The sequence below is a fragment of the Lathamus discolor genome, chromosome 1 (genome assembly GCF_037157495.1).
Source record: "Lathamus discolor isolate bLatDis1 chromosome 1, bLatDis1.hap1, whole genome shotgun sequence".
In the NCBI taxonomy this organism is placed as follows: domain Eukaryota; kingdom Metazoa; phylum Chordata; class Aves; order Psittaciformes; family Psittacidae; genus Lathamus; species Lathamus discolor.
Window position 1 is genome coordinate 79,426,469 of NC_088884.1, and position 16,443 is coordinate 79,442,911.

General features: G+C 38.4%; 1 protein-coding gene and 1 long non-coding RNA gene across 8 annotated transcripts in view; one reads left to right on the forward strand and one right to left on the reverse strand.

Annotated features, from left to right (window-relative positions):
- WNK1 (WNK lysine deficient protein kinase 1) overlaps positions 1–16,443 on the forward strand; it is a 105,694-nt gene that overhangs the window by 29,298 nt on the left and 59,953 nt on the right. For all 3 annotated transcript variants that reach the window (XM_065682460.1, XM_065682470.1, XM_065682478.1), the window contains exons 2-4: positions 5,651–5,823; positions 10,686–10,906; positions 12,961–13,118. In XM_065682460.1, the coding sequence (XP_065538532.1) occupies positions 5,651–5,823; positions 10,686–10,906; positions 12,961–13,118 (552 nt within the window). The remainder of the gene's footprint in view (positions 1–5,650; positions 5,824–10,685; positions 10,907–12,960; positions 13,119–16,443) is intronic.
- Positions 1–16,443, reverse strand: part of LOC136015893 (uncharacterized) — a 35,230-nt gene that overhangs the window by 16,702 nt on the left and 2,085 nt on the right. For 2 of the 5 annotated variants that reach the window (XR_010613400.1, XR_010613397.1), the window contains exon 2: positions 15,757–15,899. The exons of the other annotated variants lie outside the window; for them this stretch is intronic. This is a non-coding gene — a long non-coding RNA (uncharacterized LOC136015893). The remainder of the gene's footprint in view (positions 1–15,756; positions 15,900–16,443) is intronic. 5 annotated transcript variants of the gene reach the window in all.

Sequence of the window (16,443 nt, forward strand, 5' to 3'; positions counted from 1 at the left end):
TATGTAGAATTTCTGAATCTAGCTGTAGGATATGCAGAAAGCTGGTAAAACCTGTCTGTGTGTAAAGTGTCCAGTCTTTCTCAGTTTCCACTTTATTATCTTCCTAATAGTGTGGAAGAGGAAACAGCTCATGCCTTCTTTTTCTTTAAATACCCAGTTTAAGGTTGACCTTTATCACCTGTGAGTCTGCCTGTTTGTAGAAGTTGGAGACTGTAGGCAGATTTGAGTCAGGTTTGTTCTGTTGTGCATAAGGGTTCTCTGGCACTTTGTCTATGTTAATTGTGCTTGATATCAAGAAACAGAAAATAACCTTTGAGGAGATATAGCACGAGTTAGCAGATCTGGTTCCTTCCATGTAGAGTGTTTCTTTTGTTACCCACTTGCTTGGCATCCTGTAGCACATGTTTAATGATGAAATGCAGTGTGTCTTTTCTGTGTAACTGTCCATTTAATGCCTGTTGAATTGTCCTAGAATTTAGCTCAGGCCATTTGGTGTCAGTTAGTAAAAATGAGTAGCAGAGGTGAGAGACTTGGCTAAGCTTGTTCTGAATGAAGAGCAGACTTGAATGGCTAGAGCAGAGTGATGCCTTACTAACATGGCTCTCCTGCTGTTTCTGGTGTCTGAGCTAGGCTCTGCAACCACTTACGGTACTGTGATGTGCTTTGCAGATGCAGGATTTCTTGTCACAATGTTAATAGGACAGGGCTCTGAAGCACTGTAGAAAGTTAGAAAGGAAAACAAATGTGACATTACTTGATAGACTTAACAGCTATGTGAGCAACCAAGTTGAAATTTAAGATTAATTTAGGTGCCAGAAATGTATTTTCCTTCCTCGTTAAAGATGCTGAATAGACATTAAGCCTTGGCTGAAAAAACTTGCCAAAGGAATATAGGCATTTTTTGCTGATGAGGTTTTTTTTTTTGTGGCTTGATACAATAACTAATCTTACGGACGAGGAGTGGTTTTGAGTCAGGGTTCCTCTTGCATTTATGCAAGGCACCTACGTACAGGAATAGAAAGAGGGTAGTAATGGTTCTGTGTGTAAGTTAAGTACACTAGTGAAAAAGTAATGACCGTGGTCATGAATGACCAAGATCCCTGTTTTACTTTGTGTAATGTAAACACCTCTGATAGCTCTTTCCTGAGCAAAAAAAAAAATCAGAGGGGAAGTACACGGATAAATTGAAACAGCCAAGAAAAGCTTATTGAATTGTTCTGAGCTGAACAGTTGCTTCACTTGCTGCCTGTCTCCATTCAGACCCCTGGCACTGCAGAACTGCGAGTCACGTGCTGGGAAGCCTTGCTGTTTGTCCTGGCTTGTCAAAACAATTTAATGTAGGTGGAAAGGAATGAATGAAATGAACGGAGTGGGCTTGATGCATCTGTTTCAGTTTGTTCGAAGGGCAGCTCAGTGATTAGGATGTGACACTTAAGTCCTCCAGGGAAGCTCTCAGTTCAGGAACAGCAATGCTGGCTGTTTTATAGGATAGTTAAATCCATTTTAGGAAGCAAGCTCTCCCTACAGTTTGACAGCTTTGTATATTTTTAAATATTTGGGCTATATCTGCTCAGCATGTGGTAACTGAGGTACAAGAATGTGATTTGCTAACTTCCAGAATTAGGACTTCATCTTGTCTGCCTGAAATTGCTTCACTATGGTAAAATAAAGCCTTGGGGAGGAGAAAGGGTGTCCATTTTTTTGATTTTATTAGTAGGAGTTCCAAGACAAATTGGTGTTTGAAGGATAGGATATCAAGCCATATATTATTAACTGTTCTTAAAGTGGTGGTTTCTTTATAAAATTGTTCAGGTTTGCCAGGCTTATGGAAAAGCATCTTAGGTGTCTTTCTATTTTGTTCAGTTTTGGCCTGTTTGATTTTTAAAATAAAAATATAAATCAAAGGAAACATTAAATTTGTTTAACCAGTCTTGTAGTTTGTGATACAGGAATGTTAAGTTGTGAAACTTCCATTTTTGCTTCCAGATGAAACCAGCAAATAACATGCTGAAATGATCCATCTGCATACCTATTTAGACTGTGAGTTACAGGAAGAAGGCTGCAGGAGGTAGATCTGTTCGATTAATTTTCGAGATAATCAAATGGAGAATTATTTGGAATGATGTCATAAACTTTTTGCTACTTCTTTAGAGGTGAAAATAGAGTTGAGGGTCTTCCATTCCTGCAGGCTCCTGCTTGAAGGCCCTGCCGGAATTTGCGTATCACCCCGAGTAGCTGCCTTGTTGGAAGGACACAGTTGAGCTTTTGATTCTCTTGGAGTACGCACTTAAAAGTGAAGATTGTGAAAGCTGTCCCCTTCCCAAATTCTTGGAAAATGCTCTTTTAAATTCTCACTAAGTGGGATGGCTGTTCTCTGTCTGCCACAGCTCTGCTGTACAGCAGTTTCATTTGTGGATTTCATGTGATTCCAAGAAGTTTTCATTCCTCTGCCTTTCCTCAAGTATTCATACCTCATGTGGCTGGTAGCACCATTTTTCAGACTCCCAAATTACATATAGTGCTTTATTTCCTTGCTTATCTCAATACTTGCTTAGATTGCACCTTTGTGCAAGAAAGAGCATAAAGTTGTCACATTTGCCCATGCTTACAGCTCAGAAGATGCCAAAATGTAGTATTTGGGATGGGCTTTGGTCTAGTCCATCTCTGCAGTCTGGCAGATCATACTGTCTGGTATGTTTCAAAGTTCTAGTGCACAGAATATTCAGGGGTGTACTTGTTCTTAAATGGCTTGTTAGCCTAACAGGTTGCATTACAATGTAGTCTGTATGAGTATAACCAGTCATTGTGTATACAGATAATTTTGTTGGTATAACGGTATGTGAGGTTTGATATTTTCCTGAACGCTAGGGTTATGTGTTTTTAAAGTATATTCATCCTTTCCTGTTACCTAGCATTGTGTTCCTTTAGGGAAAGAATATAAAAAAACCCAACAACCTGTTAAAGATGAATGTATGGGTTGTGTATCCAAGGAAATGAGGGTAGTTAAAGGTAGTATGTGTTGCTAGTCTTATGAAACAAGTGGCCTCTCTGCCTTTTCCTTACAGTTCTGTTTAATGTTAACTTTTCATGCTATAGTTTGCTGCTGCAGTATGCCACTGAAGGGTGTGATGTTTCCTTGGTTGCAAAAACATAGCTGTCTTCCGTGGGTGAAATTTGTTAGCCCATGTTTGTGTCCAAGCTTGTCCCAGATCATTAGGGCACTGTGACTTTCAAAGAAGTGTTGAATTACTTAGTGTATTGTCACCATCTTAGTGTGTTTTCCTTTTCTCTAATGCCAATATTGAAGTGTTGAGTGTCTGTTTTAAACGTCACAGATACATGTGCAGGAACATGATGCTACCATTGATGTGGCCAGAAAGGGAAATGAGTCAAAATATGCCTGCTTGTTAAGAGTCTGCTCATTGATAAAGAGTGATTAGCACTTGTTAGTTTCTATTAGGGGTTAGTAGTACAGTGGTAGAGAAAATGGTGTAAGGCCCTTAAGAAAGATTATGTTTGCATAGATTAGGATGATAACTTAATGTCAGGTATAGTCTAAAACTGGTTAGTAGTGTTTGTGGTAGACAACTTACTAGAATGCATGAAATAAAGGAAATTTAATCCAAATGTGCATCTAAAATGTAGATTTTGGACAAAAATGAATGCAGCTGTTCATATTATATGGCTAAATTTAAAGGTGATATAAAAGTAATCGCTGCAGCCATGTTTTTATAATAACCGTATGTAACTAGTTTTAATATGTGGATTATGCGGATCAGGTGCATAGGCTGAGAAGACTGCTTTATTTTACTGTAAGAATAGTTACATTACTGTGATTTTTTTTTTTATATTGCTTGAAGCATGGAGTGTTTCTAAGAAGCATGTGTGTATGCTCTGTTGACTGATGTGCCTACTGCAGCTCACTGCTTTTCCGTATCACAGCTGCTTGTAGGAGTCAAGATGAACTGGTTTTGAACACAAGTTGTGCTGCCCTATTTATTGTAATGAAAGGAAAGCTATTAGGGAGTGCAAATGGAAGCATTATTTCTGTACTGAAAAAACTCAAACCAGCAGCTAGGCAGACATGATACTCAAATGTTTGTGTAGTGTTTCTGCAAACATGGTATCTCAAAATTCATGTGAGTATGTTTATGAAGGAGTGAGTAGAGGTGGTAGTGCTAATTTCTACAGAGTGAAATAGTTGCAGGATTGAGTGCTTTTGATGTCTAGAGACTAAATTTGCAAGACTGAAGAATTTAGCATCTTCCTAAGAACTGTAAAACCGTGCGTGTGGCTGACGTTCATAGGCACTGGTAAGGTAGTGAGTGATTCCTGAGATTGTTTCAACTCTGTTTTCAAACTTTCACCTGGAAGGCTTTTACACTTCTGAAAATTGGAGCTTCATCTGGAAATGAAGTTTGTGCATATGGAAAGATACTCTATGAACCTCTGAGAAAAAGTTAATGATCTAAGTGAGTATAGGATGGTTTAGGTATTGGCTGAATGGTACAGGGAAAACACATTACCGGTAAACAAAGGAAGAGAAGTTACTGCCTGGAGGATAGCAGGAGGTTGTGAGCAGTATAAGTAAACCCTGCATGGTTTTACTACTTCCTTTAATTGAAAAGGAAATATGAAGTTAAGTGACTTAGAAATATTATTCAGATTTGACAAAGAGGTCATTGGTTATTCCTAAATAACTGTTAGGAACAATGAATCTAAAATTCTGGGCTTTAATTATATCCTGAAATGTTGTGTGCTTGGGTGTTTTTGTTTTTAAGACAAACTGCGTATAGATGCAATTTATGTCAGTCTGTCAATCTGACTGGTGTGCCCAGTGCATTGGCAAGCTGAGAAAAGTGAATGGCATGAGGAGACTGTTTTCTCTTGAGATGTGCAGCTTAGTCTGGTAATAGCTGCTCAGAGTCCTGATGTGATGTGATAGCTAGTTGTTGGGAGATAATAAAACAGTATTGTCTAGGAATGCTTTTTTATGGTCTGTCTCTGGCTAAAAGATTGCTTTCTGTCTCTAGTATGAGTTATGGTTATGTTTTCCTTGATGCTAGATAACAGGAAACTTGCTCAATCATGAGGTCATGCTTTTAATCAAAGAAAATCCAACTTATTCACTTGTTCTTCTGCAGTTATAAATTCATAGTATGTGTTAGAGAGGTTTTATGCTCTGTCCCCTATATGGAAGGTTAATCCCATCTGTTACCAGTGGTCTGGATATTATACATATAGGAATGACTAAACATTATTAGGTACAACATGAGAGTGATGATTTAAATGGTCCAATTTTGTCTGTTCTGGATCATTTGAATATTTGAAGACATTATGTCCTCCTTCCACATCAACTCGGGCAATGACTGGATTTATTAGAGTAGGGGAAGAGGAAACAGGAAGAGGGGATAATCCACAGACTTGCAATTCTTCCCTCCTAGAGCAGTCAGATTGTAAGGAAAAATATGACAAAGACTATAATAGAATGTCTTCTAAATGAGTGTATTTCAGGGTAATAGCAAACCAAATGGTATTTAAGATTGCCAGTTATTACTTGTTCATTGACTTTACTCAACTGTTCAAGTTGCTGCTTCTCTAAGTAAGAAATAAAGCAAAGCTTTCTGATATACCTTTTCTTTTTCATTAGGATCGGAAGCTGTCCAAATCAGAGCGTCAAAGATTTAAAGAGGAAGCTGGGATGCTGAAAGGGCTTCAGCATCCCAATATTGTTAGGTTCTATGATTCCTGGGAGTCTACAGTGAAAGGAAAAAAGTGTATTGTTCTTGTGACGGAACTCATGACATCTGGAACATTGAAAACGTAAGTAAATTAAGGAATGTCAAAGCATATGAGAATCATTAGCACAAAATCAGAGCACTAGAAATAGATCATATTTCAGAATAGATAAGAACAGAGCCCTCTTGCTGAGGGCTAACCTCCTGTAGGGAAATTCTGGTTTAAAAGGAGTCTTGCTAGCCCTGCAGAGTTCAGTTAGAACATCCTTTAAGTTAGCAAGCTTGTCACATTCTTCCTTGTGATGTCCTAGTAAACACATGCATAAGACTTTTAGGTTTTAAGGGTTCAGGAAGACAGTGCTCTATTTTCACTTCTCACAACTTTTTATTTTCTGCTCCAGCTGCTTTCCACTAGCATGAGATGATTTGTAATGTTCAAAGCCTGAATTAATTCACCTCTTTTGGGAGATTTTGGATGTTACTACAGTACAAATAATATGTAAAAAGAAAACGACACCAACAAACCACTGCCTGTTTGTTTAGCTGAAACTTCATGAAATAGTACCAAACAAAAATCTGAAAGTATGTCAGTGCTTGGAATTTCAACCTGGGAGTGGCTGAGTGAAACTGGTTCTCTTTTTAAGCCAGAGCTGAAAGCAGACACCGGCAAATCAAGCTGCTGCGAGGTCCCTCTAGTGGTGTGTGGAGCCTGCGGGGGTTATACTGACATTCCATTTTCGCCTTGCACTATAGAAACTTGTAGGGCTATGAGCTTGTTCACCAGCATCCAGTCACCATTAATCTACGGGGAAATAAAAACTGCCAGCATTTGAAATTCAGGGATTGTGAGTCGTTGTCTTAATTCACTGCCCATTTAAGTCTTGGAGAGAAATTCAAATCCTAAATGTGTAAGCAGGCTGTAGGAGCTGGAAACAACTTGCAATCTATTTGGCTAAAATAGCATGTGAACATCTTGTGTTTTTTATGATGCTTATTGATAGCCACAAATGGACATACTTAACGAAGATAAAAATGGTACTTTGGGAGTCTGGCCTGCAATTATGGGGAAGTGTTTGGCTTTTGAAATAGCACTGGAAGTTGCAGTTGAAGATACTGCAACTTTCTTTTTTAGCTGCATGTTCAGGGAAGGCTTTTCTGAGGTTGGTTGAAGTATTTCAGATAGAATTTATCTCTTGCTTTATGTGCTATTTCCAGAGCTAGTAATAACATAAAGGCTTTACAGCTATGTACAGATGCCTTTATTTAAAGCTACCTAATTTTATGCTAGAATATATAGTGTTAGACTTAACCTTTTTTCCCTCCTTTTTTTACTCCTTCCCCCCCCCCCTCCCCCCCCCGCCCCAGATCTTAATATTTGGATCTTGTTATGTGGTGGCATAAGCAAGATGACAAAGTAATAATAGACAGTTATATGCAGGGTGTTGGTAGGAAGAAATACCTCAGATTTGTTGTCTGTAAGATTATTTTATACTCTAAAGTATGGAAGTTTATCCAGAAATAACTCATAAGCTCTCTAATTGAACATCTTTTAAACTGTAAACTCCTGGGTGGGTTTCTTCCTCACTATTTCATAGTTTGTGTTATAATTGTGATTTAGTTTATTCTTGTCCACTTGACTTGAGTCTTGACAGGTAAACTATATTGGAAAATTCTGATATGCCAAATTTAGTATCATTAAGTATTTCATGTACCTGCATCATATTCCTACATTTACACTGCACACTTGTGTTTGTTCATATTTGGCTGAGTATTGTAAACATACAAAAAGAGAGAAATAGAAGCATTGCCTACATTTAATGCAAGTGATGCCTTTCTTGTTTTGAGACTTGGGATGCAGACATTGTTGCCACTTGACGTAAAAAGGTAAACGGAAGAAGTGTGATGATCTCTTAAAGAAAATTTTCTTCATGCATTTTCATATTTGTATACATTTAGATATATACACACACATAATGTTAAAATATTAGTGACTCGATCTTTTCAAATGCTGTCTGCACAAACTTCTAATTTTTCACAAAGAAGTCCCTGATTTTCTGCGTACCAGTGCAAAAGTATTGCAGCTCATTGTTGTAAAGAATTACACTGCCATTGTTATGCTATCATGGAATTAAAATCTTGGAAAACCAAAATGGAGTTGCCTATTTTAAGTTTTAATTATACTGTTAATGAAAGCAGCAATTTTCAGTCTGACCTAGGTCTCAGCCACTATTTTTGTCCAAGGCTCTTATAGTATGGGTCCTGATCCTTTTTAAATGAATGTGTCAGCTGTCTAGTAGGACACATATCTTCATAACTACTTCTACTAACTTAGCAGGGTTCCCTATAGATCCTTGAGCTGAGATGCTGTAGGTCAGCAGCATTCCTGCTTACCAAAACCCTTAAAAACCAGCCTTGAGACAGCCAAATTCTAGTTCCCGTCTCTATTCATTGGAGCTAACTAATAAAGAAAGCTGTGTGTTCTCATCTTTGCTTGTATTCTGTACAAAGATCAATCTTTTTTAAAAAAAGCATTACTACCCTTTAAAATAGACAACACTGTTGATTTCACAGGGGCAAGTTAAGTGGAAGCTCACCAAGATGGTCAAGTGCTGCAGTCACGGCTCTGTGAAGAGGGGTTGAGGGAACTGGATTAAGAAGGGTCTTTTGGGGGAGACCGAACTGTAGGCTTCCAGGGCACTTGAGGGAATCAGTTCAGGCTGTTTGCAGCAGTGAATGGTGGGAGGATAAGAGATAACTGGCACAAGTTGAAACAAAAGAGGTTCAGACTGATGTAAGGAGAAGCTGTTTCAGTGGTGATAGTTAAGCAGTAGAACAGATTGCCTCAAGATGTTGCGCAGGCCTCATTCTTGTACATCCTAGAAACCTGGCAGCATACAGTCCAGAGTAACCATGTTTGAGTTCATGGCTGACTCTGGGCAGAAACTTAAGCTGGAAACCTCCTGATGTCTCTTCAAGCCTGAGTTACCCTATGATACTAGGAAAATTGCAAGCATGTTGACTAGTAGCATTGTCTGTGTATTTTTATGTATTTATGTACACTTCGATTTTAAAATGGTTTCTGGCTTAAGTGACATGTGACTTAGTTCATGACAGTGTTATGGAAAAATAACAGCAACACTGCAGGATGCTGTGTGATGGTTGGACCCAGGTCCTTTAATAGTGAGAAGCTGGCAGTAGACTAGCATATTCGATACCAAGAATGTAATTAAGGATTCCAGATGCTGAACTGAAGTACCCCTACCATGTGATCTTTGGAACAAGCTCAAGAGAGATGAATGAGGGTTGTGTCAATAGCAAGAATTCAAGTGGTAGCTGATGTGATTCAGAACCTCCTTCAGTTTGTCTCCTTCCTTTGCTTGGCTTTTTCCGTGCTTGTCTTTACATTCTGTTTTGAGACTTTATTTCCTTCTGGAACTGGGTCCTGATTGCTTTTACAGACCTGTTTTCACAGTGGGGTTATTGCTAGCAGCTTGGTTTTCCAGATATTCTTTTGAATTGGAGAAACAAAGTAAAAGGCCTTAATATACCACATTTTTATGTTGGCATTGATTCAAGTGATTTAATCTCTACCTTTTTTGCTGATTAAATGGATATGCAAAAGAGACTGACAACATGGAATAATTGAACATGACTTGGTTGTATTTTAAGACTAGTTGTTAGACTTCATGCTGGTCACAGAATTTCCTACCAGTCTTGCAGTAGTGTGGAACTGGTCTTTATCTGAGACTTTCAGTAACACCCTCTGAATAACATTCTTGTTCTGCACAGCATGCTAGTTTCTTTCTCTAAGTGCGTTTCACCCCATACTTTTCAAAGGGAGGTAAACAACTCTTCACTTCAAATTGTTTTACCCATAGAGAGGTTCTGCACATTCACTGTTGGAAAGCACTTGAACGCTGTCACAAGTTATTCACCTTGGGGTATCTCTAATCTGTAGAAATTAGGGAGTAGAATAAGGTTACAGTTTTGAATAACAGGCACAGGAAAATTTTGTTCTGGTATGACAATTGACTCTTCTGGCATGGGATTTTAAAAAGCAGCAATGTTAGAATAATCAAGGTTGGGTCACATTCTACCTGAAAAGGGATGCTAGCTTTATGTATGAACTCTTCCATGTCAGTTATTTGACAGAACCCTTTTAAAGATTTCCCTGCCCCATCCATACCTGTGCATAAACATTACATTCTTAGTTTGAAGTAGTGAGTAGTACCAGTCAGATTCAGGTGATCAAACCCTGTCCTGCACCAGGAAAGTGATCTCTAAGAATTTCTAATTCACTTGATAACTCAACAAGTAAATCTGAAGCAGATTTAAAGTGTAGCCTGAAAACCTTACTTAGGAATATTAGTCCAAGCACCCTGGTCAAAATTGTAAGTGCTGACTGCAGAGCTCTCATAGTTTGCAACAATCCTGTACTTGGTTGTTATTAGTGTTTTGGCTCTAGTGCCCACTTTCCCACCCAGTTATATTTAATTAAGGAAAAGGTTATAACTATTTGAGCAGTTACAGGGTAAAAGCGAAGAAAAAAACCCTCTTAAATGAATAGATAAAGAATTGTTGTAATGGATAAGCCTTTAACTCTTTGTCAGGGAAGCAGTGCCTTGAAACTTAGCAAGCCAACTGTTTAATTACTATAGGGTAACTTTCTATGCAAGTGAATTATTAGCTATAGATCAAGCATTTCAAATATATCTTTCAACGTTATAGTCTCCTAGCTAGAAGAAAGTGGGTAGGTTTTAGGTGGGGGCATCAGCTCTTGCTCCTCTGAAGTCTGGAAATGCCCAGGTAGCTTTTAAAATAGAAGGTGAAGTTGAAATTAGTACATCTGTTTCATTACTGCTTTTTACTTCAGAACAGCAAATGATATAGCATAATCTACTATTTGTTAGCAGAACCTGTTTAACCCACTGCTATTTTTTTCATTAGGTATTTGAAAAGATTTAAAGTGATGAAAATTAAAGTACTACGAAGCTGGTGCCGTCAGATACTGAAAGGCTTGCAATTTCTACACACACGCACTCCTCCCATTATTCATAGAGACTTAAAATGTGACAATATCTTCATTACTGGCCCTACTGGATCAGTCAAGATTGGAGACCTTGGTCTGGCAACCCTGAAACGAGCTTCTTTTGCCAAAAGTGTGATAGGTAAGCCTCTACTGTTTTCGGAGGCTGATGAGCCAGTCTATCTATTTGGAAACTTGAGTATTTTCAAAGTCTTTTTTTCCTTCCTTAAACATATGGTTTCAAAGGTACATGGTCAAAGCGTGAAAACATTTCTTGGCTGTTGAGGTCATTCTGTGTTCCTGATAAGATTACATGTTGAAACTTTGGTTGTACTTTTGGTATTTGTATATTAACATTAAGCATTTTGTAATATAAATTTATTGCCCTGCCCAACAGTTTAGTGCAACATTGTTGATAAAACCACTCTCAATTACACGTAAATCTCAGTTTTAGCATGATGTTGCTTCAAGTAATGTGCAAATGCCTTTTGGTGACCAAGCAACATTTTGATATTTAGTGTAACATTAATTTATACAGCTAATTATTTATTTATTTTTTTTTATATTATCACCAGGGGCTAATATGAAATCTTTTGCACTTTGTGAGTAATCAGAAACTAAGGTAAATAAAAGAATCTTTATATCACAGTCTGACTGTGATGTAATGCCTACTCAGGGAGTTTGTACAATATGGATTTGTGTAACTTAGGAAGATGTGTTGGGGTAGTATTACCTTTTACTGGCTCTATTCTTGTATATCCACTAATAACCTTTTTCAGAAATTGATTTGATGGAACTAGAATTTCTTGTGAATTCTTGAAAGAATTGGTTTTATCAGCTTTGTTTCTGTAGTTGGGTTAATAGACTACAGGGTATGAAGTTGCTCTCTCTCTCTCTCCCTCCCATTATTTATAGCTTGCTAAAATGTGATATTACTCAACAGTCCTATACTACATTCCTAGATGGGATCAATGGTATATACTCATAAATTGTTTTGCAAGCTGTTGCTGAAATATTTCCTGCTTCTTAACCAAGTCAAAGTATTAATAGGAAAGACAAGCATACAATGTAAAACAATAATAATAAAAAAATTCTTAAGCATTCTCATCTAATCCTCAAAATTGTAATTGAAAAATGCCCATTTCGTATCTATCTATCTGGTAACAGTTAGCTTTTGGATAAATGACTGCAACTACATTCCTTTTTTTTTGATTTAGCGTGGTGAAAACAAGCAATGTGGCTATAGAATGAGCTGTGAACTGTCTTGAATGTGGTGTCTGCAGGAAATAATTCTGTGGTTAAATTTACAAAAAGCAAACTTGCATCTCTGGCTTAAAGTAAATTTGATCATACAGTGCAATCCCTTTGAAGGGGGTGCTGTGATGCTTCACTGGGCAATAATTTTCTGCACACTATTTAAATGGGACTTGTTGAATCTCACGCTCTATGCCTGTAACTCAATCTCTGTATTTCTGAGTATTTTTGACTGTAGGATGTCCCTCACTAATGCCTGTATCTGCAGTAGGCCTATAAATATACTGCAGGTGGGAAGGTAAGTATATGAAGAAAAAGGCTCTGGTGAGTGGCCTTTGCAGAAAACTACCTTTTATCCTTTTTTCATGAAGATTTATATTTGTAACACCAGAGTTTTTCATTGCAAGGCCTTTCCCAAGCCATCCTACTTAGAAAAGTAGATGGAAAGCACCAGGTCAGAGACTAGCTATGGGCTCTTACCAGTACTACTTCTTTTGCAGCAGAAGGCAGTTGAGTAATTTTTGAAACAAGGTTTAATGTGGCTTCTTTCTTACAGGGATAAAAGGTAAGTGCCTTAACTCTCCTTAGTATTTGGTTTGTAGCCTATGGCTAGTCTACAGTCTTCCCCTCTTCTGATACCCTCTCCTGTATTTGACTCCTGCCTGATACAGTCGGTTTTGATACCTAGATTAACTAACACACATGAAACAGGAATTTGCATCAGTCCTTTCATGACATTCTTATTTCACAAGGCCTTGCAATGGAAGACTCACAAAGTATGTTGATGCAACAGAGTGACTAAGGGTTTCCTCCCTCTTCTTTTTGCCTCCACTTTCTCTTGTCTCACAGGTCTTCCCATCCGCTTCCTCCTGCGGTGAGTAACGCCAGCAGCCTCTGCTCGCTTTGAGACATTTAGAGTCTGAATCGTTCTTTTAATTTAAGGTACCCCAGAGTTCATGGCCCCCGAGATGTATGAAGAGAAATATGATGAATCCGTTGATGTATATGCTTTTGGGATGTGTATGCTAGAGATGGCTACGTCTGAATATCCTTATTCCGAGTGCCAAAATGCTGCGCAGATCTACCGTCGAGTGACCAGTGTAAGTCCCTCGCTGCTATTGATTCTAAAGCTACTGCTGTTAGCAACAAAAGAGTACAGCTGGGTAGCATGGTACTGCACAAGTGTGTGTAGGGAAAAAAAGAAGCTGACAAGATTTTTTTTTGGGGGGTTGTGGGTGGAAAAGTATAGCATAGTTTAACTTTTTGGTAAGTGTTCATATTCTTTCTTCAGTATGTAAGAAGGTGTTGAACCGAGTTTAAACCTCCCCCTCTCCCCCCCAAAAAACCAAGCCCCCACGCCAAGCAAAAGGAAAAAACCCAAAGCTCCAAATAAGAAACCACATTAGAGTAGTAACAGGTTATTTTCAAAGCCGCTGTGGGGGGTGGTGGAATTATTTCAGTCTAGAAGATTAGCTGGTAACTTTGTTCTCTGAAATAAAGCTGGATCACAGATTTAGAGCACTTTGGCTTAGCTGCCTGCCAGGGTAAATTGTAAATTGTTACCCAGAGAGATTCTAAGTTAATAGTTTGCTGAATTCTAAATGGCCCTTAGCTACTGTGTATTGGGTGCACTTGCAATTATGCAGTGGAAATACTTGAAGGTATTCTACCCTGAAAAGTGCTGGTAAGTGTAGTGGTGGTGTTAGGGGCATTGTGAATGAAACCAAATAAGGCTGAGAAGGCAAGTAAGAGATTCGAGCTTGCCTATCTGACTAGACTATGTGAAACCTACCCTCCTTGAAGCAGAACTGTGGTGCTAGGAAAGTTCAGAATGGTTGTGGCTAGGTTTACTTTGTGATCTCTAAAAAGTTTCTAAAAAGATTTCTAAAAAGTTTCGCAAAAACTGCACCAGTGCAGTAAAACAAACGGCACATGTTCACCTTCTGATCTAAGCATTCAAAAGGGAATAGTGAGGTGACCGCTTGGGGAAGTAAAAACTTGCGTTGATTTCTCACAATATCTGTGCGGATGTGCAAAGGGTGGAAAAACCCTCCCTTTCTGATCCATAGGCAAATGAATTCCTGTTAAATGTCTTTTGTGTATTATCTTGGAGAAGTTGAGGATTTAATAAATGACTTGCTTAGCTTTGGAAAAAGAAAATGCTCTCTTATTCCTGATGCCTCACACTGTAAAAGGCAGATCTAATTAGTGACTAACAGATGTGGAAGGGAAGGATCTTTATGTCAGAAGTAAATAATTCTGAAGGAAGGCTTGGTGAAATAAAAGCCTATCCCTTCGTTGAAGCGGAATGTTGGTGAGGCACAGGAGGAGGAAGAAAGAAGGGATAAATGACCATTTTCTCTTTTTTTTTTAACAGGTGTTAAAGTAGGTTTACATACATATGTATTATATGTATATAAACACGCAGAATCTTTTTTTTTTTGTATGTTGGTGGACATAGCTGTAGTTTCCTAAATAGGGAGGAAAACCAGTGGTAATGTCTAGCCTTTACTCTGCTTACAGCGTAATCAGATCCACGAGCTATTTGGATTAGTGAAAGAAAACTAAATGTCTTACCAAAACAGTCCTTGTGATACCTTTTACTATGCTTATATATGTGTCTTGGCCAGAGCCAAAGCAGCATAATTTGGATGGGTGTTTTTTGTCAGAGCAGATACCTGATGTAACTGCCCTGCCAGTTCCTTAGAAGTACTAGGAACTGGGCTGTGGTGGGAATCAGCTTTTGAGACGATCTCAGGCTTGGAAATCCCCAGGTCTTAAAGAGCTGTCTTTTCCCTGTCTGTAAAGCACTTAGAGATTGGAAAGCCCATGTAGGGTCTTGTAGCAGACAAATTCATGTAGGGACTTACCAGGGTTCAACTTACCCTTTGCTTACTGTGCCTGATGCTTCTTTCTCCACATTGGTTTTGTTTGACTGTTGAAATTCTAAGTGGCTGAGAAACACTAGTGATTTTTGTCTGTCTGTCCAACACCACCTTCTTCTGTACTCTGCTGCTCATGGTTCACAGTTTGAATTTAATTGCTGATTTTACTTTCCCCCCCTCTCTACCACCCCCACTGTTTCGTCTACTATTTGAGAGCTCTAAAACTTCGATATAAAAACAAGGAAATCTTTTATTTCAGAAGGAGCAAAGGACAGGAAGGTAAATAAAGTGAAATGTACACTTACCTGTTTCTAGACAGGGGATGAAAGGCTGTGCGCTTTGGTATATTTGGGGTTGCTAATTTCCTTGTACTCAAAGCAGTTTGTTTAAGAGCAAAACATAACGGACAACAAACAAAATTTGAACAAGTGTTGAGGAAGGCTTTCAAAGAAGAAAAGACAATATTGCCTTGAAATAAAGCATAAACCTGTCTTAACTGATAATGGGAAAATCAGTGTTTCTTTTATAATGTGGAAAGCAGAACCATATTATGAAAGTGAAATAAAATACTCCTTGTATTCTTTTTACCACTCTGTGAAAGCTCTGTGAACCAATGTGGGAAAGAGCCATATAATTTTCTGCACTTGTCCTTTGCTCCTTGTTAAAGGAAAGATCTCCTTGTTAAAGAAAAGATTTTCTTTCATTTCAAAGGAAACTTTAATTTAGACAACGGCTGCAGCTGTGGGTGAGGGGTGAACCAGTTGTGAAATACAGTACTTAAAAGGACAGTGTGTGAACCATCAATAACAGACTGAAGTCAGAAAACTCTGTAGGTGACTCCAAGAATACTTACCAACATGTTTTTTTCTAATGTATCTTGGAAGGTGCATGTGGTTTGTGGAGGATGTTTAATATTTCCATTTCATCCCCTTAGTTTGCTGCTTTCCTAGGCATGTTTAGGAATATTTTGAGGTGGCAGCTGTAGTTCTGCTGTGCCTTAAATGAAAGGATTATTTTTTCTAGATGCATACACAGAGACGAGAGGGAAGTAAAATAATAATGGTCTGTTACTGACAGTCATGAAAGATCATGCCATGTGGGAGCTTAAAAACCACTAAAACCCCAAAGGCGATAAGATCAGAATGTGCAGCCACTCACGGCAGGCGATATGTGTTTAAATTAATTGGTTTCCCTCACCCCCTTTGCAGTAGCTATTAGGCTTACTAAAAAGCAGAGTTGCTCTGTTAGCTTAAATCCTTGCTATTGCTTAGGACAGAAGCCTATAAAAGGTGTCTTAATGCCCAGCTTTTATTCTTTTATCCCATTTTGGCTGTATGTTGGTCTCTATTTTAGTTGCATTGTGTTTTGACCTTACATCTCGTGTGATAAGGATTGCTCTAGCTGATGCCCAGATACTGCAGCACTGGGTTGGGCTTTTGCCAGGGTTGTCTGGAGTACTCTGATACATGTTCAACCTCTTCTGTTCATCTTCCCTCACATTTGGAAACAGTTTTCAGATAAAATAATACAGTTTGGGTAA